This window comes from Tachysurus fulvidraco, chromosome 15 (genome assembly GCF_022655615.1).
Source record: "Tachysurus fulvidraco isolate hzauxx_2018 chromosome 15, HZAU_PFXX_2.0, whole genome shotgun sequence".
Taxonomy (NCBI): Eukaryota; Metazoa; Chordata; class Actinopteri; order Siluriformes; family Bagridae; genus Tachysurus; species Tachysurus fulvidraco.
The window spans coordinates 8,342,465-8,364,733 of NC_062532.1; the positions used below are offsets into that span (position 1 = coordinate 8,342,465).

General features: G+C 35.9%; 3 protein-coding genes across 10 annotated transcripts; 2 read left to right on the forward strand and 1 right to left on the reverse strand.

Moving 5' to 3' along the window:
- Positions 1–225: 225 nt before the first annotated feature.
- Positions 226–5,514, forward strand: ccdc137 (coiled-coil domain containing 137). 3 transcript variants are annotated; one of them, XM_027171932.2, is made up of 7 exons: positions 265–384; positions 788–834; positions 1,864–2,000; positions 2,925–3,144; positions 3,270–3,343; positions 3,442–3,521; positions 3,646–5,514. In XM_027171932.2, exons 2-7 carry the CDS (start codon positions 827–829, stop codon positions 3,838–3,840), a joined length of 714 nt encoding a protein of 237 aa, XP_027027733.1. In that variant the 5' UTR covers positions 265–384; positions 788–826; the 3' UTR covers positions 3,841–5,514. The 3 variants fall into 3 exon arrangements, with proteins under 3 accessions (XP_027027731.1, XP_027027734.1, XP_027027733.1); XM_027171930.2 differs by lacking the exon at positions 788–834 and having other exon boundaries at positions 226–384; XM_027171933.2 differs by lacking the exon at positions 788–834 and having other exon boundaries at positions 242–384; positions 1,868–2,000.
- A 534-nt stretch (positions 5,515–6,048) lies between these two features.
- LOC113659118 (myeloid-associated differentiation marker-like protein 2) lies at positions 6,049–9,566 on the forward strand. Its single transcript, XM_047800471.1, has 2 exons — positions 6,049–6,635; positions 6,747–9,566. Exon 2 carries the CDS (start codon positions 6,886–6,888, stop codon positions 7,870–7,872), a length of 987 nt encoding a protein of 328 aa, XP_047656427.1. The 5' UTR covers positions 6,049–6,635; positions 6,747–6,885; the 3' UTR covers positions 7,873–9,566.
- A 1,398-nt stretch (positions 9,567–10,964) lies between these two features.
- Positions 10,965–21,399, reverse strand: tsen54 (TSEN54 tRNA splicing endonuclease subunit). 6 transcript variants are annotated; one of them, XM_027171863.2, is made up of 12 exons: positions 21,163–21,399; positions 19,175–19,333; positions 17,543–17,606; positions 17,299–17,382; positions 17,055–17,153; positions 13,947–13,999; positions 13,773–13,871; positions 13,304–13,434; positions 12,830–13,165; positions 12,428–12,488; positions 12,186–12,293; positions 10,965–11,304 (listed from the first exon to the last, which is right to left on the reverse strand). In XM_027171863.2, exons 1-12 carry the CDS (start codon positions 21,222–21,224, stop codon positions 11,157–11,159), a joined length of 1,404 nt encoding a protein of 467 aa, XP_027027664.1. In that variant the 5' UTR covers positions 21,225–21,399; the 3' UTR covers positions 10,965–11,156. The 6 variants fall into 6 exon arrangements, with proteins under 6 accessions (XP_027027664.1, XP_027027662.1, XP_027027663.1 ...); XM_027171861.2 differs by having other exon boundaries at positions 12,830–13,434; positions 17,055–17,141; positions 21,163–21,397; XM_027171862.2 differs by having other exon boundaries at positions 12,830–13,434; positions 13,773–13,853; positions 21,163–21,396.
- Between the last annotated feature and the right edge of the window lie 870 nt (positions 21,400–22,269).

Here is a 22,269-nt window from a genome sequence, read left to right on the forward strand (position 1 = left end):
AAACAAAAAAAAAACCTATAAAATCGCATTCATGACGATTTATGGTGATTTTATTTCTTTGCCTACATTGACGCTGATGCATTAAGAGGAGGGGGTCCCCTGTACCAAGATGGCGGCTCTATTGACGCATTCGTTCCAATATACTGCCGTACTCAAGGCGACATCTAGTGTGTATATATATATATATGATGCGCTTCCACTGACTCATTTACACTGCGCATGCGTGGCTCGAATCCCGTCATCAAACGTAATGAGCGCGCATGCGTAGATCTGGCACGAGACGCAGATTGGTAACCACACTGGGAAACAAGTAGATACGATGGGAAAAAACAGACGAACTAAAGCTTCAAAATTCACTCATCAGCAAACAGAACAGAACCCAAGGTAGGAGTTATTAAAATACCTAGACGAATACTCCACTCGACCTTTTAGATGTTCTGAGAGCTAGTCCTAAAGATAGCACGTGTTAGTTCTCTTCAGAATTGTCTGTTATTTAAAGAATATCAATCGACAGACTGTACAGAAAATAATACATTAAGATAAGCCAAGTATTTTAACTCATTTTGACAGTTTGTTGTTACGATGTAATACTGTTAAGTACGAGAAACCTGTAATCACTTGCGTTGTAGCCACGACAGTTCATTCCCTTAGCAGCAGTATCTACCCCCATATCTATATTTATTATATATATATTTTATATATATGAGCGAGAAAGAGAGGCGAAGTCAATACCTCAAACTCGTTGTGCTCCTCAAACCAATCCTGACCCGATTTTGCTTTGTGGCAGGGCACATTATCCTGCTGAAAGGGTGTACAGTCTACAACAATGCGTAGGTAGGTGGTACGTGTCCAAGTAACATCCACATAGATGGCAGGACCCAATGTTTCCCAGCTGAACATTGCCAAAAGTATTACAATAACTCTGCTGGCTTGCCTTTTTCCCGTAGTGCACCTTGGTGCCATGGTATGCGGTTATACAGCCCCATAAGCAATAAACTATGATGCACTGTGTATTGTGGAACCTTTGCAACAGAACCAGCATTCAGCATTCAATCAAGTACATCAATGAGTCTTGGCCGCACATTACCCTGTCACTGCTTCACCACTGTTCCTTCCTTGGACCACTTTTGATAGATACTGACCACTGCAGAATTGGGACACCACACAAGATCTGCACAAGATATGCTCTGTCCCAGTCTACTAGTTATTTTAATTTGGCCCTTGCCAGACTTGCTGCTTCTAACACATCAACTTTGAGTACAAAATGTTCAAATGCTGCCTAATATTTGCCACCCACTTTAAGATGCCATGATGAAAAGAATAATCAGTATCATTCACTTCACCTGTCAGTGCTAATTATGGCTCATTATGTTATGACTGATCAGTGTATGTGTGTCTACAGTTCACAAAAACGTGTGGTCAGTCTATTCTTTGACCAGTTTTGGTGACCTGATATTTTGGAGACATTCTGACCCAATCATGTAGCCATCACAAGCTGGCACCTTGTTGGCCAGTGACTTATTCTTGCCCATTTTTCTTGTTTTAAATAAATGGCCGACTTGTTGAACTGGCTTCGTTTTCTGCCAAACATCTATCCCACCCCTTGAAAGGTTCCATTTTAAGGAGATAATCAGTGTTCACAATAGTGTAAAGTGTTTCCATACTTTAGATGAAACTGTTTTCTTTAGGCTTCATGCCTATGAAGTTTGTTTTAGTCTATGTGAAATGCATCACAACACTTGCTTCATAACACAGACTAATTAATTTCTCTGGAAATTTGTTGCCCCTTTTTTTTTTTTTTTTTTTTAGCAATTTTTAAAGTTGTTAAAAATTGTATAAAAGTTATTAATCTGTTTCCTTTAGCAAGAAGTTAAAAAGGAAAGTTATGAAACCTCAACTGGATGAACATCTGGAGCAAATACCTTTTCAACTGCGTAGAATTATGAAAAGTAAAGAAAAAATGAATATGGGATCCAGTAAAGTGAAGAAGATCATGAGAGGTATGGATTACATGACCAATACAGTAGTTACCCCTGGATATCCTTAGGTCACTTTTTGTTGTTGTTTTTGTTTTGGTGTAGATCGTTGTTACATTATTAGCTATATACATTTGCAGCTTATGCCAGACTCCATTGCCAAGAATTTACAAAAAATTTGGTAATCTTTTAAATATATTGTATGTTACAAGTTGGAATCAAAATGGATTGCTAAGATATGTCCTCACTTGTCAGTTTTGTTTGCAGATTATAGATGAAAAGTGTGTTAAAATGCAAAAAAAAAAAAAAAAAAGTTTTCAAAAATCAAGCAAAATAGTCATAGTTTGATAGTGAGGTTATTGGACAGAAATGTAAGAGAATAAGCAAAACAAACTTTGTAATTTGTCAAAAACAGTCATTTTGGGGGGAAAAAAAGATTGTTAAATGTTAAATACCATTCATGAAAGATGAAAATATTAAATCCCAGAGATGAGCTTTGATGTGAAAGGATTATGTGAACCACAGGACACAGGATAGGCACTGGTGAATGATTTAAAAAAAAAAAAAAAAACAGAAAATGGAACTGTTTGGCCATAATGTACAGCACTATGTATGGAGGAAAAATGGTGAGGCTTATAATTCAAAGCCTCATTGGTGGTTTTACTGAAAAAGAACTGTTACACAGATAGCATTATGAGAAAAGATATTTATGTAGAAGTACTTAAAAACAGGACTGCTCCCTGTTTGAGGTCACCACAGCGGATCACGTGATCTGCATAATAGATTTGGCACAGGTTTTACGCCAGATGCCCTTTCTGAAGCAACTCTGCCATTTTTATAAGGGGTTGGGTCCGGCACTGCGAGTTAACTCTTCAGTGGCTGAGTTCGCTCCCTTCCTGGGAATCAAACCTGGAATACTTTTAACTTTTTGTTCAATCTTCACTGTAGCATGCAAGCCCAAAGCACAGACAGAACTCTGTGAGCAGGAACAGATCAAAATTCCACACTTTCGAAGAGGAAAGAAAGAGTCTGAGAGAGCTTACCTACGGCGCATGTCACAAGAAGCGCACCATGTTCTCTTTCTCACAAAAAACCAGCCAGAGAGACATCCTGAACGAATTCCGGAGGAGAAGGCAACAACTTCAAACAAAAATCTAAAAAAAAAAAAGTTAGTTACATACTGGTTTGTTGTTTAGGTCTATGTACATTGTACACATTATTATTGTTGAATTCATTGTGTGTGTGTGTGTGTTTGTGTGTGTGTGTGTGTTTGCGCGTGCACTTTCTAATAAGGTACAATCAAAGAAAATTGCTCCATGAAAAAAAGGTCAAGCTACAAGAGGACATTGAGAAAAATATATTTGCAGGCATGTACTTGCAAAAAAGAACATACTAATATTAGATATGCTTATTATCATTTTGATTCAATTTGTAAATAAGTTTTTGTTCTTTATTTTTCTTGAAGATAAAGTACAATTTGGAGAGGTTGTGATGGAACCTCCATCACTGACTGTCAAACCAAAGAAGGCTCCTGTGAAACCTCAGGTAAGCTACATCTGAAACTTTGTCTTATTACAAAATGTAAACACATTAAATACAAGTATATTAATTTTAATCTATTGTGTTTTTTACTAAAGTTTTAATATTTATGTTTGGAAAAATTCTCTAGAGGGTATCCAATAGCCTTCTTCTGAGTTCTATCCTTGGCCACACAGATGTCTCAACAGCTAAACCATCTATGGCACGGCAGAAGATAATTGAGGAAGAACATGAAAGGGTGGTCCATGCTTACCGCCAACTAAAGAGGAAGAAGAGTGAAAAGCAGCAAAAGGAATGGATGAACAAATTTCTAAACGTTCAATAATGCCTCCAGTGTGTGTGTGTGTGTGGAGATGTTAGTTGTGTGTGTGTGTGGAGATGTTAGTTGTGTGTGTGTGTGGAGATGTTAGTTGTGTGTGTGTGTGGAGATGTTAGTTGTGTGTGTGTGTGGAGATGTTAGTTTTGTGTGTGTGTGTATATATACCGTATGTGTGTGTGCATATATATATATGCATACGTGCATATTTTTTAAATGGGTGAATGCAAAACAAAATAAAACATTCTTGCGTTGAGACAAGAAGGGATTGAAGAAGCAGATTGAAACAAAAAAAAAAAAACCACGAATTGAATGTTTGATGCCTTCTGGAGAAAGGAATTTATGTTAAATCTATAATGAATGCAGAAAACACACTGATGCTGACTTTACTGACTTTATACTGACTTTATATATTCTCAGAAGTTTCTGGTTACACAACTCCACTTGACAAAATACAGTTGTAGAATTGACATTAGTTAATCACATAGTCACCCAGATGAGATTGGGTTCTATTTTGAATCTGGCTCCTCTCAAGGTTTCTACCTTTTATTGTCTCAGGGAGTATTTCATTGTCACTCTTTCCTCTGGCTGCTCAATAAGGATAAATATAAAGTAAAGCATAAAGGTTTGTGAAATTATTCAGAATTCCTATTATGTATAGATTTATTTGTATAGCACCTTTACAATGTGTTTGAGGCACTTATCTGCAGTCAACCAAGAGTGAGATTAAAATATGGTGTTAGGATACATCAAAACAGTACTAGACACTTATTTACAATGCGTTAGAGGGATACTTCAATTTAAATGCTTTAAAATATAACAAAATTCAAATCACACTACTTTAGAATAAAGTAATTTAAGCAGATAGTAAACAAAACTCCAAATCCTACCATACCAGAAGACAATATATTCAAATACAGTTAAAGATCACTGGGGATAGCAGCTGGAATATACTGCCGTTTTACAATTAGATTATAGATTATAGCTTGTAGTTATATTTTAATTTACAAAAACAGAAAAGTTATGCGACAGGCATTTCTCTACCTTGAGTACAAGCTGTAGAATTGCCTGGTGCTTGTGGCCTGTAGAGCAAATGGGAATTATCAAAAATGTTCTAGCTATCTGGCTAGAGCAGACCTCACAAAAAACACACGTGTTTTGAACCACATAATTTGACATGAGATATGCTTCAAAAACATATGTGTAAATGTAGGCTGTTCAACAAATGTCACATGATGTACAAATGCACACAGATATAAATAATGCAGCGGATTCCACAAATTACAGGTGTGCTATTTGTGGTACATTACAAAAAGTGTTATATATTGTTATTTTTGTGCAACTCATCTACTTGCAAATTTGACAGGGCACAGTTGGACATAGTTGCTTAATAGATGCTCCAACCAAAGCCCTTCAATCATAAATGACTTGATTTGCAGTTTGTCTGATTGTGACTCAATGAAGGTATCTTAATGTCTCAAGCTTTGTTCACACATGCAGTGATTTTTTTGCTCCAGTGCTCTACTCTAGGTCACCAGTAGCCATTCCTGCCATGTGTGGCATAACCAGCATTTAAACTGACAATCAGTTTAATAAATTTAATCAGTTTTATTGATGCTAAAATGAAACATTTTGATTATAGTTGCCAAAAATGTATTTATTAAATAAATTCATTAAAATGAATGGCCTCTAGTTGATTTGTCACTATAAATAGCATACGTAAAACAATTTATACATTTTACATCATGATTATTAAATTTATCTAGAAAATATTATGTATCTACAAAATAGTTTTATTTTACTTAAGGGCAAAAATTCTTTTTTAATGCACTCTTGTCATTCAACAATACTGATCTTGTATTTATGTAATTGGCTACCTTGTTAGCTAGCACTAAAACATCTTTCCATAGCTTGAATTTTATGTATCCAAGATTTTTGGCATTGTGACAAGAAAAATCATTGCTTTGTGAAGAAAATGTCAGTCTAGTGTCAGGGTATAACACTGTGGAATTACATACAGGAAATCACACATTACTCAAATAGTTGAAGAACAATTAATAGAATATAGAGATCAAAGTAAAGCTTTGTAAAACCAACTTTTCTATTTAAAATAATTATATATATATTTAAAATAATCGTAATATATATATATATATATATATATATATATATATATATAGATATATATATATATATATATATAAAAGTGTTTTTTACGATTATTTTAAATAGAAAAGTTGGTTTTAGTGTATTCAATTCCTTTCCACTATAGACTCCTTTCAATTCATAAACTTTTTGCTAGGTTGGCCTGCTAGGACACTACTTAAAATAGAAATCTAGGGAATATAAAAAAAAGTATATGTTTGCCAGTCTTACAATTTCCCTTTGTTATTGCAAATGTTATATGCTTTATTTGCATGAACCAGTGCTGTAGTAGACATAAATGCAGTCCTCTAGGCTAAACCACATCCCCGCCCTAAGATAACTACAGTACATACACATTTGCCTGACTGAGACATGTGTTCCTATTTATAGAGCTGGTGTGGTACAACTCGGTACAAGTTTCCTAGCAGATCAAGTGGGAGAGTTTGAAGGAGTTTGAAGGTTTGATGGACACAGAAACAAGGCTATGAAAAAGTTATTAATCTGCTCTTTTAAAACTCTTCTATGGCATGGATAAGGAATCTTCAGTGCTCTTTTGTAAGGGGAACTACACTGACAAGATTTTGAAGCTTTTTTATATACAAAGGATACTTTACTGAACCTCAGGAATATTTTACATTCACTTCTATCAATATATAAAGGTATGGCATATTTTTTTAAGTGACAATATTTTAATATATTACATATCACTATATTAAAATATAACTGTGAACTTTTTTGTAAAACCCTTGGTTTAAATTATTCACGTTTAGAGAGAAACAAACAACACAAGAACTAAGAATCTGATCCACACACTGAGTTTCAAAGTGTGACAGGAAAGCACAGAAGAAGACTGGTAATTAAAGGGCATCTAAAAAAAGAGCTGGACAGAGGGCGAGGCTGTGGAGTCATATGTGGAGGCATAGTAACACTGATTCTAAAAGAAGCTGTTTAAATCCATCCAGCTTGCACCAAGAAGATCTGCTGATGGATCCCTATGGAGGTCACTACCTGAACCGAGATGCAGTGCTATCTTTACTGGGTGTTGCTCGCATGTGCCAACTGATATTGGGCTGCACCACGATGGCTTTGGTGGCTCACAGCGCAGGCTTCAGTGCCACCTATGGCACCTTCTGCATGTTCGTGTGGTGCTTCTGTTTCGCCATGACATTGATTATTTTTGTTCTTGATGTGGTTCGCCTGCATGGCTGCGTGCCAATCTCCTGGGACAATTTCACTGTGGCCTTTGCCATGCTTTCCACATTAATGTACATCACAGCTTCCGTTGTGTACCCTGTATATTTCCTCGGCAATGAATGCCCGACTGAAGGCTGTGAAGTGCGCAACTATCGCATTGCTGTTACTGTCTGCTCCAGCATCTGTTCTTTTGCCTATGGTGCTGAGGTTCTCCTCACACGTGCCAAACCAGGCCATGTAGTTGGTTACATGTCCACCTTGTCAGGTCTGCTAAAGGTAGTTCAGGCCTTCATTGCTTGCATAATTTTTGGTGCTCTTGCAAACGACAGTGAGTACCATCGGCACATTCCCACACAGTACTGTGTAGTGGTCTACAGTCTATGCTTTGCCATTACAGTGGTAGTGGTGATTCTGACAGTCTCAGGAAGGACGATAGTTCTGAGGCTGCCATTTGACCGCTTTGTGATTATATACACTTTCCTGGCAGTCTTGCTGTACATGAGTGCTGCTGTGGTGTGGCCGGTCTTCAGTTTTGATAAGAAGTATGGCTCTCCTGGGCGACCGGATGAGTGCCCCCAGGGAAAATGCCCATGGGACAGCAAGCTTGTGGTGGCAGTGTTCACCTTTGCCAACCTGGTGCTGTACGTCATTGACCTACTGTACTCTCAAAGAATCCGATTTGTCTCACAGTCAGCTCCCTAAAATAGCATTTCTGCTTCTACTTGCTTAAAATAATGTTCTTATACAAGTGCTTATACAAATATAGACACTAATACTGTCATTTCATGTCGATAGATAGATAGATAGATAGATAGATAGATAGATAGATAGATAGATAGATAGATAGATAGATAGATAGATAGATAGATCTATGACTGATCCTATGTAATGGAAAACCTGTTATAGCTTTATTATCATGTATGCCTTTCAGTTTTACTTAATAACATGATTAAAATCAGTTGAATCTTGAATTTATCGTCTTTTTTTTACATAAGGTTCTTTATCTCCATTTATCATATCCATTGATTTAGATAATTATGGGAACATATGTTTTATAGTACACTTTTATTTTTGTTTTTTTGTTTTTTACAACAAACCAAATTCAAGCTAATATTTTCAAGCATGTATCATGGTTCTGGATGTGTACTTTGTTGCTGAATTCCTTCCACTTCAACCAGGGCCCTTTGTTATACCTGACTGTACATTAAAACTATTAAATGTATATATTGTACTGCTAGTTACCTTTCTGGGTTTCATTAATTTAGCTGATACAAAGTTGGACTGTTTGAGGAAAGTAAATGCATATTTCATTAATAGATATATCTTTAACAAAAATTTCATAGACATTTTCACTTATTTCAGACAGGATATGGTCTATTACAGTTTTAGAAATATTTTAATGAAGATGCATAGATTTCCAACACTATGGTTGACTATTTCCTGCCGGAATTTATTAAAATGTCTAAAAACAAAAAAATGCCTATAATATGTAATCATATTTGGCTTATATTTTATACTACATCATGTTGACTATATTCAAAATATTTTCATTTTTAAACTTTGTGATGCTTATAGCATACTTTGAGATCACTACTCAATCTTAGGAACCAAAATAAAATTCAGCACCTAATTAGCTACTTTGCTTCTATTCTCTGTATCTTGTTTTTGTGTTTTGTAAAATAAAACAATTGAACACATTTTTCTCTAAATACTCATTAGTTCTGCAGGACAGTATGATGCATTTTAAAGTGTATTATGTATACATTTATTGGAAATAGATTCCTAGCTAAAGTTTTAGTAAGTTAGACACATTTTAAAAACAACCTCTGTAAGTGAACCTCTGAAGAGGTGAATACTTGCAAGTTTAAATAAAACCTTCAACAAGAATACTGGAAAACCCTAAGCTTGCATGTTGAAAGAAACCACTGTAGAATTGTTTCATAAATAAGCATTAATTAGAAGGTTATTGTTATCATATTATCAGTTTTGGAGTCATACATATAGATTTAAGTATTAAAAAGTAATAAAACTGTGTGACTGGATGTATAAGGCAGCTGATTTTAATGTTACGGCTGATCAGTGTATATGTGTGATTATCTATATGTCTGTTTAACTGTCTATTTAATACATTAAAACCAACTGCCTAATTTTGTGTAGTTTCCCCTTCTGCAAGCAAATCAGCTCTGACCCATCGAGGCTTGGACTCCACAAGACGTAAGTTGCACCGAGACAGCTGCAGATCCTGTAAGTTCTGAGGTGGGTCCTCACATGTGACTTTGTCCACGGATGTCGTGGCTCGATTTGATTAAGGTCTAGGACAAGAGGTATTCAACTAAAATTTAAAGAGGTCCAGTAAGAGAAAATTTCTTGGAGCAAAGGTCCTAGAAGATCATAATGTCTAACTAGTTAGTGTGATATATTTAAGTAGCCTAGTAGTTGTATCAACATAAATTCAGTACAATTCAAAAACCTTTTGACAATATTTATTGTCACGTAACAGAACTGAACATATGTATGATTGTAGATATGTATAATGTTCTCTCATTAAATAAATAAAAGTAGGGCTACATTCCAAAATAAGAGAAAATAAATAAAATGTGAATATTGTGTATGTTTAAATAAAGTGGTTCTTTACTTTCACTAAACTTTCACTTTATATATCAGTGAGAGAACTGAGCTCTAGCTTGGCTTGGGTTAGGGATAAACCTGGGCTTGAATGGAGTCAGGGCCATTCTCTCTCATCTGTCTTGCGCTGTTGAGTCGCAGTGTTTACTTCAGGAATGCACAGATTTGATTGGCTAAGTGGTATCACGCGGGATGACTTAACTCGCATGTAATTGGTCTGTGTGTTTCCACTACCACTATTGTAAAGATTGCAAAAGCTGTGCCGGTTAAAATGGAAGCACCCCGTCAAGTTTTAAATCATAACCTTTTGTTTTGGCTCTAGGTCCGGGTCCGTATAGGACAACTTCTGGGTCCGGACCCGGACCGTGGTCTGCCTGTCAGTGACCTATGGTATATAACATACCAGTGCTTGTTATGTTATTATTGATAAAGAAAGTGGTCTGAGGGACATGACACAATCTAAATAAAAGAAAAATGAATATGGTGCCAGTGTTTCCATACCATGTTCCCCCTATACTCAAGTCTATTTTCAATTATCATGTATGTTCAGTTTTGCCTTTAAAGGTCACATTGTATAAAACAGTCAGCAGAATCTTGTCCAGATTGAATCTGAAAGGAGTTTTTTGTTTGAAAATATGTTTACGTTAATTAAAAAATGCTTGTATTTTGAACAAATGAGTAAAGCTGTTGCTCTAGTCTGAAAGGATTCATCTTGCCACTGTGTTGTGAATTTTTTTTTATTATAGTGTGTTGTCTGATTGAGGCAGATCTTGGGCTGCATCTGCATGATTGTTTGCACAGTGCTACTGCCACCACATGACTGGCTAGTTAGATAACTGCACACATGTGCATGTGTACATTTGTTACAGTAAAGTTAATGTGAGTGTACATAAGTGGTAAGCGATTAGGAAATTATATGACTGGAAATAAGATGCTGGAATAAAAATAAATAACAAAAAAGGAATCTAAATAAAAGTAAATAATACATTTTTGTAATCAGTATATATTTTGCAGAAAATTGAGTTGTGGCATGTTGGGTACTAATGATGAGCAGCCAGATCCTAATCATGTTTAAAGCCCTGCAGGTCATAGATCTAGATACCATCTAGATATTTGATTCTCTTTCAAATATTGAGGAAACAATGACATTTATTGACCTTATTTGAATATTATTTTATGTACTTTTATTGTGCAAAATATGTTATTTGCCCTGCTTATACACAGGTGCAGTGTGTTATGAATAAGCATTTGAAATAAAATATAATTACATCAAAATGCTCTTAATAGATATATATGACTATAATAGATATGATGACTTTGTTGGTTACAATTGGCTTCTTCAATTTATACATGAAGTCCTTTTAATAGACATCAGTGGGCAGCTTAAAATCCTTGAATGAGTAGAAGGAAATATCTCCATGGTCCACCACTGCAAATGTCATAGCCACGTCACCACTTTGCAAAGACAGCTTCTTCAAGACATGCAAGTTTGGCACTGGCCCATCAAAACTTCAAAAAAAGACACAAAGGCTCAAGTTACTGTTGCTGAGTGAAATCACAAAAATTGCTTTTCAAGTCAAGAACAAATGTTGCATAGTGCAAACATTAGATAGTTAGTGTTGGACACTAAACACTTTACACGTTTTTTTTAAGAATTATTCATAATGGATATAAATATTAATAGTATTCGGAAAAACAATGTTAAAAATGGAAATGTTTTTTAAGCCAGCATACGTCCTTCCAAAAAAAAAAAAAAGCCTTTTTCCTTTCTCTCAGAAGCATGAGTAGAGCAAAGTCTTCCCTCAGCTGAGGCATTTGATTATGGCTTGAGGATATGTGACTAGCCCTTTTCCTGTTTATACAGCAGCATTTCTTCTGTCATAATTAAAAGACTGGGTTAATTTATGGCTTTTTTTGGCTAAAAGTCATAATCTTTATTAAATGACTATATAAAATGACAGGGCTTTTTAATTTATGGGTGGTATTCATAGTCCCTAACCAAGTAAACTAGCATATGAGGATATGATTAGTGACCACAAAACAGGAAGCAGAATGTGTGAAGTGGAGACCTCGGTGCCAGAATATAAAATGGCCAGACAACCTCCCATACTGGTTGTGGAAACCCCCACTCAAAGTGGTAAGTGCAGCATTACTAATAAAATCAGCTTCAAACACAAATTGAGAAAACTGTTACTTTATGTGTCTACCAGAGTATATAAGAGTTGAAACTAAATAATAAATATGAGCTCTAAATTCAGACTTTCGGTTTGAAGAGAAAGCCTTATTTATACATCATAAGGCCCAAAGTGTGTTAGACAAAGTATGGAAGGGTTTAAAAAAAAAAGGGGGGGGGGGGGGGTCAGATAATGTCAGATAGAGTCCATATTTACCTGCAAACACACAAACAGGTATAGGGCTTTCCTGGGCAACTTTTCTTAAACTCAGTGTCAGGCTGGTAAAGGTTAAAGATGATTCTCCACAGTTCTGAGCAAGGTAACCTAAGAGGGGAAGGGCAAAGTGGCATACCATATAATTTAACAGCTGAAGCAAAACATCAAACCACTGCCTGGCCACACGTGTTAGTTTTCTATAGTAAAACATAATGTCAAGTTAAATGATTATCTTTATGTACCTGGAGTTTTCTGTCAACAAATCATAAGACTGAATAATGTTTATGTGCTCCAGAAGCTCACCTACACAAAAAGAAATGAGAAGACAAACAATGCCAGAAAACATGTTTACAAAAACCAGAAACATCTGCTTGCATGAACAATAAACACCACCAAGAACATCCACCAGGAATTAAAGCAGTCATTTGTTCTGTAAGCAGTTGTATCAAGCTCTAAATATGACACTCTGTATTGTAATAAACACCAGAGCTGATAAACACCTAATACCTAATAATATTTTGATACGAGTCAAATTACTGCTAGAATGCATGTAGAGATTGTATAAAAGGAGTTCCGGTAAAGTAAGAATACATCTGATCTGACTGGGGCTTTAATATAATTGACATTTCAAATTAAACACTTACGATGTGAGCTACATTTTCTGGGCTGAGCAAGAGGCAAAACCTCCTGTTCCCCATAGTTTTTGGGCCTTTTGTTGTGCTGCTTGCTCCTTCTTTTATCCACCAGCTCTAAATACTCGACCCAGTTCCTGCAATGACGCACACGTTGATCATCATTAATGTTGCATCGGTGTTGGTTTTGCTCCCTCTGCCACTCTTGCTTGGACCAAAGTTCCTGCCGCATATTGATATTTCTGTGCCACTGATCTAGGTGGCACTCTTGTACCTGCAGAGCACCAGGGAGCAAGCTGGGATCAGGAGGGGGCAGGGAAGCACAGTTGGCACTATATGAGCCCAGATCTGGAAAAAAGATGCAGCTGAAGTCCCAGTACCATACTGAAGGCTGAAATGAATTAGCCTGTGGTTTGCTTAGCATATTAGTCCACCAGTTCCTCCCTGGAGCTCTGTTTAAAGACTGATCCAGAATCAATGTCTCACCCTGGAAGGCTTGTTGCATTTGTAATTGGCCTGGAGATTCCAAGCTGCTGTATGGGACATTGGATTTAAGTTCACCTTCATGTTGTCCTGCAGATACCTCTGGATTTGCAGTACTTTTCTTATTGCACAGTCTAAACAAAAGCAGAATCATAATATGAAGAGACATATAAATGGAACCTACAAATAACAAAATAAAAAGCTTGTTAGTAAATTAACCTTAATCACCTAAAAAGCCCATTTCCTATTTAATACCCATATGATTTAGACAATGCTATGTAACTGAGAACTGTACAGTAACAGATTTCTGGGTATGTCTTACGATTATTCGATTGGTAACTGTCAAAATTTAGGTAGATTTAGGTAGACAAAACTGAACACAAATTAACAAAAGTGTGGTAAATATCAAGCAAGCCAGATGTGTAAATAAGAGAAAGTGTCACTGAGCAGGCATTGGTGAAATGGTGGCTACCTATCACCAGGAATCAGGCTCCATTTCCTCTTAAACTGCTTTTGTAGTCCGTTGTTGGATAGGGGCAGATTCAGCTGTTGTCTATACAAAGATGGCAATCTATCAGAAAGATGAGACACCTTTTGGAAACTTATGAACAGACATTACAATCACTAAATGTGCATGTATAATTACCTTGTATCAAATCGGTTTACCACATATCCTAGTCTTTTTAAATGACCGAATACCTATTGATGGGAAAAGTTAGACTTCAGAAAAGAAATGCAAGATCTTTCATAAGTATCAATCTTTTGTTAGGTTTTCCTGGACTGTGGAATATTCTTCTGAAATAATGGATTAACTACTCATTGTAGGGTAGGAGTCAAATGAGACATGCATTGAAAGTTTATAGACTATAGATTTCTAGCAATTATTTTATTTAAAATCACATTTACGTACCAAAGTACGTAAATGTGACAACCAAAGTCAAAATGTGCTGTACAGAGTTAATAAAAATAATTGTTAAATGTGCTGTACAACTAAGTTTTATACACATTTACGTACCAAAGTCAAAATGTGCTGTACAGAGTTAATAAAAATAATTGTTAAATGTGCTGTACAACTAAGTTTTATATTATCTGAGCATGATAAAAAAAATCTGACAAAAAAACCCCACAAAACAGGAACAAAAGGAGAAATATATAAAGAAATACTGTATATCAATGTAAAATGCCATTTTGAGAAGCAAGATTTTAGTCTTGATTTAAGTATTGTTAGAGAAAGCACATATCTCTGATGTCCCCTGGGGGGACAACCTCAAAGTGTCCACTGCAAATGCATGCTTTCAGCAGAGATCATAGAAGAGCAAAAAACTGAGCTGAAGCCTTGAGAGAGCTGGGAACTGAGTGGAGGCACAGTAGATCAGATTCAAGTGTATTGTTAATTAATTTACCATTGCCACTGCCCTTCATTTAGCTCTCACCCACCTGGACAATAAAGACACTTGCGTACAAATGCTGTTCATAGACCTTAGTTCAGCCTTCAACACAATCATCCATCAGCACCTGATTGAAAAGCTGAGCCTGCCTCTGTAACTTGATCCTGGACTTCCAGACTGGGAGCACCACCACAGTGGAGCCCCTCAGTATTGGGTGTTCAGCCCACTGCTGTTCACCTTGCTGACTCACAACTGTGTAGCAATGCACAGATGGAACCATATCATTAAGTTTGCCGATGACACGACCATGGTGGGTCTCTTCAGCAAGAACGACAAGTCAGCATATAGAGAGGAGGTGCCTGGTTTAGAGCCAACAACCTGTCTCTGAGTGTTGATAAAACGCTGCATCCGCAAAGCCAATGGCATATATACATCCAGTAGTGCTGCACGATTAATCATATCGCAATCGCGATATCAAGCCTGTGCGATTATATGACGCAAAATGCTGTGATTTTATGAAATAAATAAATAAATAATAAATAAATGCATGTGCGGACATGACAACCCATTCTCTCTGAAAGCTGTTTGCCTATTCCATAAAATACACCGCTATCCGCTAATAAAGAATTTCAGTTTAGGCAGTGGCACGTGTGGTGCATATGGTCATGTGACTTTTTCCGGTGTGCAGCATGGAACGGGTGAAGATGGATGCCGAGCAGACGGACACTGAACTGATGGCCAGAAAATAAATGCTACCTCTGCTATATGTAGTGTTAATTTCGTCAGATGAGATGAGACGAAATATGTTCATCAACAACCTTTTTTTTTTCATGACTAAGACGAGACGATAACAAGACTGCACGGTTAGAATCCTGTGTGTCCATTCCAACGCTCTGTTTTTCATGGCATCGGTTATAGTTAGCAGCGGTCTGTTATCAAGAAATAAAATAGTGTGTGCATAGAAAAAATTCGTCCACATGCCGCTCAAAAAAAACCCCAAAAAAAACAAACAAACAAAAAAAAATTTAAAAAACCTGAGCACAAGTCCACCGTCTAGGCGGCTTTTTGTGTTAAATGATATTTCCTGTCACTGCGCAGGTGCTTTTATTGTACATGACAGTTTATGTCCCGATGACTGGTCTTTGCATTACAATTAAAAGCAGTATCAATAAAGTAAAAAATGTGATGTGCAGTCAAGTTCGAGTGTATGCACTGTTTAAACGAGTGTTCTCAACTTCTCACTGATACTTTTGTGATTCACGGAGTTTTGACAAGTTTTTATAACCTTGATATTGTTTCTTATTCAAAAGTGGTGACAGAAAAAACACAGCACCCCCAACCTGAAACCTCTTCCCCTGTCACAATCACATCATAATCAAAAGTAATAATTAGGCTTAAAAGCAAATGTAATGTAAGGGAATCAAGTTTAATAATTACATGTAATATTGCTCCAAATATCATCTATAAAGGTGTGTGCAATACCATGTATAACTTGCATTAAGTTGGTAATTTACACACTATATTGACCTCAATAATCGCAATATGACATTTTCCCAAAAATCGTGCAGCCCTAACATCCAGCATTACATGCTGTTTTGCACACTGTTTTTGCTCTTTGCATATGCTGTCTCACATTTCAGTTGATTGCTGTTTTGCACGATACTTTACATTACCTCATGTAACCTCATTTCTGTATTTCTGCACATGAAATATTGGTTGAGAACAGTATTTACACTGGCGGGCACTGTTTTTATTTATTGTCTTTTGTGTAATGTCTTTTGTGCAATGTCTTATTTTTTGCACAGTCTTTTGTCTTTTTGTTTTGTCTTGCAAAAATAAGGTTGCACAGGTCTTTATTTTATGTAGCACCATGGTCTTGGAGAAACATTGTCTCATTTCACTGTGTATACAAAAGCTATATATGGTTGAAATGACAATAAAAGCTTCTTGACATGTTTTTGCTATATGAACAGGAATTGTAAGTGTGCCTTGCAAAAACAAAAAGATACATATGTGCAATGTAAACATTGTGTAATCGGTAGTGGTCTATGATGGTATTCACATTTATAAACATGTTTAAAAATAAAAATAAAAATCTTACTATGAACATTGACAACTGACTCTACATTTATTTTCTCCATGACCCGAACAACTCAGTAATTTTAGAGAAATATAATCTTCAGTGGCACATTTTTAAGCCTATAAAATGCAGTCTCTTCCACAACAGACATTTACTGAGTCTCCAAGTAAATTTAAGAGTTTTTAAGGCAAATTATAAAGAAAAAAAATACAGCTATATGATGTGGTCTACTAATACCAAAAAAGACCACCAAAAGAATCCACCAAATGTAAAAACACAAACAAACCTGGTACTGAATGAAAGTCACAGTTTCAGCAGAAAGGAAACTTTCATAACCCTCTTGGATGGAGATAGGGAGATCGTGGTAAAACACCTGCACATTGCCCTGTTATATTTAATAATAGATCAACATTCCATATGATCAACAAAAAAAGCATGAACATGCATTTATTTCTTAAGTATAGAATTGCATAAGGGGCCCATCTGGCCCATTCATTATAAGCAAAATAATGAGTACGGTAAGTACATACACATTCCATGAGGTAAAGAGCCTCCTCAGGAAACAAGCACTGCTTTCCTTGATCAGAATATCCCATTGTCTGCCAAAATTTTCCCTGCAACAGAATTGTATTATATTGTGTTTATAGATGGTGTCATTACCACGGTAAAAGTGAGTTACAAGTTTGTGTACATGATGTTACAAGCTTCTTGTACATGTTACAAGAAGCATGAATTAACAGTTAACAAAAGTAATGCTTGTACAGGGGAACTCACAGCTGGAGACTTTAGCTTCACTAGCTTTTCCTCAGGGATCCATTCTGCATTCACCAGGTTCCCACTAAACATGAGGGGAAAAAAGAAATGAACCAAGAATAAATGAGGAAACAAAACACAATTTTAGATTTAGCCCCTGATCAATTTTAGATTTAGCCCCTGATTTAGCTATCAGTATAGCTAAATTAGTTCTGGTGTAACCAGCTGCCATCTATAGTCACAAATAATTCCACACAGGTGCTATTCAATTAAAGTGTTATGTGATCTTAATATAACTAAAACCTTACATTTGTAACTTAATTCAAAACACCATTCAATTCATTATCTAAATTTTTTTTAATAAAATAGTCTTTTTTATAATATAGTTAATTTTAATTAAGTTGAAATTTCATTTAAAATAATAGTTTACATAAGTTCAGTGTTAAGCATTAGGTTAAATATTGTGTTTAGACAGTAAAACTTTTAATATGATATAAATATCCTTTTCATTAGACATTCTTTTTGGCTGAAATCTAATAAATGTAACATGTCACTAAAATAAATTTGTAAACCAAATTGAACCATGTAAAATAACTAATTTATTTTCATGAAAAAACAATCATTTAACCATGTGTCTTATTACACTTCATACAACCCAATAATAAATATATATTTTAGTTCTGACAGCATTTATGATAAATGTATCATTCTCAATCAGAACATAACGAATCTCTAAATAATGCATTCATGTCTAATTGGTCCAACGACTCCACTCTGTAACCCAGAAGAGATTACCAAGAGGAACCAAGGAACATTAATGAAGTTTATTGCATTGCATGGTACAATTCTAGTATAAATAGTAGTAATAATAGCACCAAATGGCACTGCGTGTATCAAGTACACAGTTTTTGAGTATAAATTTGAACAGGTTTTCTATTATAGATAAGGTTTCAATTTCAAAATGTCAACAAAAGTAATAAAGTTTCATTCATGTAACTCTTTTCTCTTCTATGTTAAGAGACAAAATTCTTTTGAATGTAAAGGGCAAGAGTTTTCCATTTGAGATGAAGCTCAGTATAACAAAGTGAGAGGGATGTTCTGGGTTTGACATGCCATCTAGTGGATGTTATCTTTAATCATCCAGATGCACATAAAATACAGATTTGAGTATGTATACAGTGGTGCTTTCAGTGGTGCTTTATGTGTTTGTGGCTTAACACTATTACATGGCTATTTGTATAAAAATTTGTTTAAAACAATAAAATGTCATTTTTAGCAATCAGGCGTAAGGAATATCGAGCCACCAAACAACAAGGTAAACATTCTTGCAATCCCACTCTGCATAAAGCCCCTCCTGATGTTGTGTTGAATGTGCTTGACAACTGGAAACATCCAAAAAAACAAAGATCTCGCTTCCTTAAACCATAGTCATTGAAATATACATGGGATTTCAATTGCATTCTTGAAACTTTGCAAATTGTTATATCCTATAGGTGGGACCCTGCAGTCACCCTACTTGAATTGTATATGTAATACTAGACAGACAATTACTGTAAACTTACAGAAATTTAGAACATATGCTAAAACATGACTGTTTGAAGGTGTTATGTTGAACAAACTGCGAGTACTAAACTGCGAGAACAAACAACTCACACTCGCTCCACTCGTTCCTCCTTCACAAGCACCCAGTGCTCATCAAGGGTCTTCTGCAAACATGCCTTTTGCTGCTCAGACTTATTTGGTAAAAACTCTTTTTGACCCCTCACAGGAATCTTATGACTTTGGCTCCGACTTTGAAATAGTTCTGATGAACTGTAAGGGAAAACATGGGACAGTAAATAAATTAACAAATGGCTACAAGGCTTTGAGTATACTAACAAATTAAACACTCCAGGAAATCACAAATATAACACAAACTCTTATCGATGGTCAATATTTTAATTCTAGCTCTGACTGCATGCTCAGGGCCTCTTCAGCTTACTCTTGGGATAACAATTTAAGTTCAGTCCAATTTTATGTGCTGTACTGTAGTGGAAAATAGAAAATACAAACATGCCTGTATGTTACACACACTGCTGCTGCTGCATATTGCACAAAAGCATAATTTTGCACAATATTGTTATTTGTACTTTATTTACATAACTGATCAGTCATATATTCTGTATTCATATTTAATACTTGTGCTGTCTATATTGTATCACATCATCTGTATAGCCTGTTTTGTAGTATAGTCCAAGCTAACTGTCTAGTATAGTGTTATTTGTTTCTGTACTTTTGAGAGTCACAAACAGCTAGAACCAAATTCCTTGTGTGTGTCAACACACTTGGCCAATAAACGTGATTCTGATTCTGACAACTGAGCAAAACCTAAGGCAGAAAGACTGTAAGTAGCTGCAGGAAAGGCCTGGCAAAGAATATGGGTTCCATACTTCTGGCAAAATAACTAAAATTGTTCCATTGTCCAAAATACCTATTAACTAAGATTTAATTGTCAGCCCAGGTCTGTGACCTCTGCTTGTTCCTTTATCTCACAATGAGATACGAATCATATCTAGTATCACTGTCCTTTGTCCTGCACTGTCTTGTTTGTTTTGTCCTGCACTGTCTTGTCTGTCTTGTTTGTTTTGTCCTCGTTAGCACCAGGTTGCACAGATGCACTTTAGGTGGCTTAAGCGGCCTTCACACTGCACACGACAAACTACCGCCGATAAACCGGAAGTCATTCGTTTCCTATGGAGAGTCGCAAAGTCACTGTGTGAGGTGCCGACCATCTGCGGATCCGTAATTCTTGGATCCGTTAAAAAATTGGAATTTGTGCGACTACATCGCATCCGATATGCTGACCGGAAGTGATGTTTTCCAATGTTGTCCAATCAGGTTCGTGTGCACGAGGTGACAAGAATTATTGAAAAGTATTAATATTAACTTGTCATTTTTAAACTTTATCAAAAACAATCTTTTTGTTTTAAATACATTGTTATTGATAAAAAAAGTAATACATTATTAATATTTATATTGTATTATTTTTAATGTTGTGTCCATGTTTCCTCAATAATTATACGCGGTCTTTCTGGATTTATTGTTGCATTGATTGATTGTATTTACTCCTTCATTAATTCATTCACCGTGATAAATGGAGGGAGAATACAGGCTCTTGTTTTTGCTCTCCTTTACTGGAGACGCAAAAGAAAACATTGCAATTCAGTGTGGATAAAACACTACCTGACTCGGAGAAAAGGTCTCGGTGAGTATCACCGTTTAGTGCAGGAGTTGCGCCTCAATATAGAAGATTTTCGTGGATATTTTCGGTTGTCACGATCATATAGTAATGGGTTTTCCGAGACCGCGAGAATTAGCTTTCTCTCCCATGTTGACGTCTACACGATCATATTGCACATTCCGTGCGACTGTCACTAGGGGGCGAAATCCGACAGTCGTGTCCGTTTGTCGTGTGCAGTATGAAGTTAATAAGTCTTAAATAAATATTTATTTTACACTGCGTAATTAAACAGGTGGATGACCAAAAACACCTGTTTTACCAAGAAGTCCCGTCACTGAGACCTCGTTCTGTACATGTGCTTAAAACGGAAGGTTCACATGAGTATAAACAAAAAAATAATACTGTCATTAATCTCGCTTACCTCAGCAATTCATTACAAAAATCAACCTGAACAAGCCCCAACTGAGTACCGTTTGCAGCCATCTTCACGTAAACATAGTAAACACGTGCTCTAGTGAGCGAAAGGCACTGAATTCCAGTTCCGGTTGAATATCCGTCGCAGCCGTTCTCAAAAACACCTTTTCAACCCCTGGGTCCTAGTGCATCCCAATGTTCTGTTATAATTCTGTAGCTTTCCCACAAGAGGGCAGAATAGAAGCAGTATTTGCTGTCGATAAGAGTGGAAATCAGTTTCCCAGTCCAAGTCCGAAGTCTGGCACATTTTTGTGTTTTCAGGCTCAAACAAAATGACTTCAATTCTTGAATGGCTGTTTAACATAAAGTAATATAACAATTTTAATATAAAAGAGAGGCAAGTTTTGAACTTAAATATATTTATTTTGACCCAGAAAACGTGGCACACAGGTATTTTTCGTCCATCCCGGTTCCCCGAACAAAGCTAATTATAAACCGCACTGAGTTAATATAAGATTTTAGAGAAAGTTGCTGTGTTCGGATTTCTTGTGATTGTCTAGTCCCATTGGACAGAAACAATAAATGAAACGCCTAGTAGTGCACACTGAAAAAGTGAATATTTGGTCAGTCAGTTTTAAGAGAAATTATAATGTATATTTTACATAAATATTGTAGATTCTTATCAAATGTGAGTCAATTGTATATGGCCTATATTGTATTGGGCAGTTTTACTTCCTCAGTATTAGTGCTAGTGGAACTTGACCACATAAAACAAAGCTTTGTTTCCTTCCTGAAACGTCATTCATAACTCAAACCACATTAGTCGCACTCTGTCCATTTCATTAACCGATCATACACTTGCTATATTTTGCTATAAATATCATTGTAAATAATTATCATCATAACATTGTTTTACCACCTTTATGTTCCAATTAGTCCAAAAAAAAAGTACCATTTGTGATATGTGACCAATATCAGAATCAGAATCAGGTTTATTGGCCAAGTGTGTTGGCACACACAAAGAATTTGGTTCCAGCTGTTTGTGACTCTCAAAAGTACAGACATAAATAACACTATACTATACAAGAAAATAAAGACTATACAAGAAAATGCA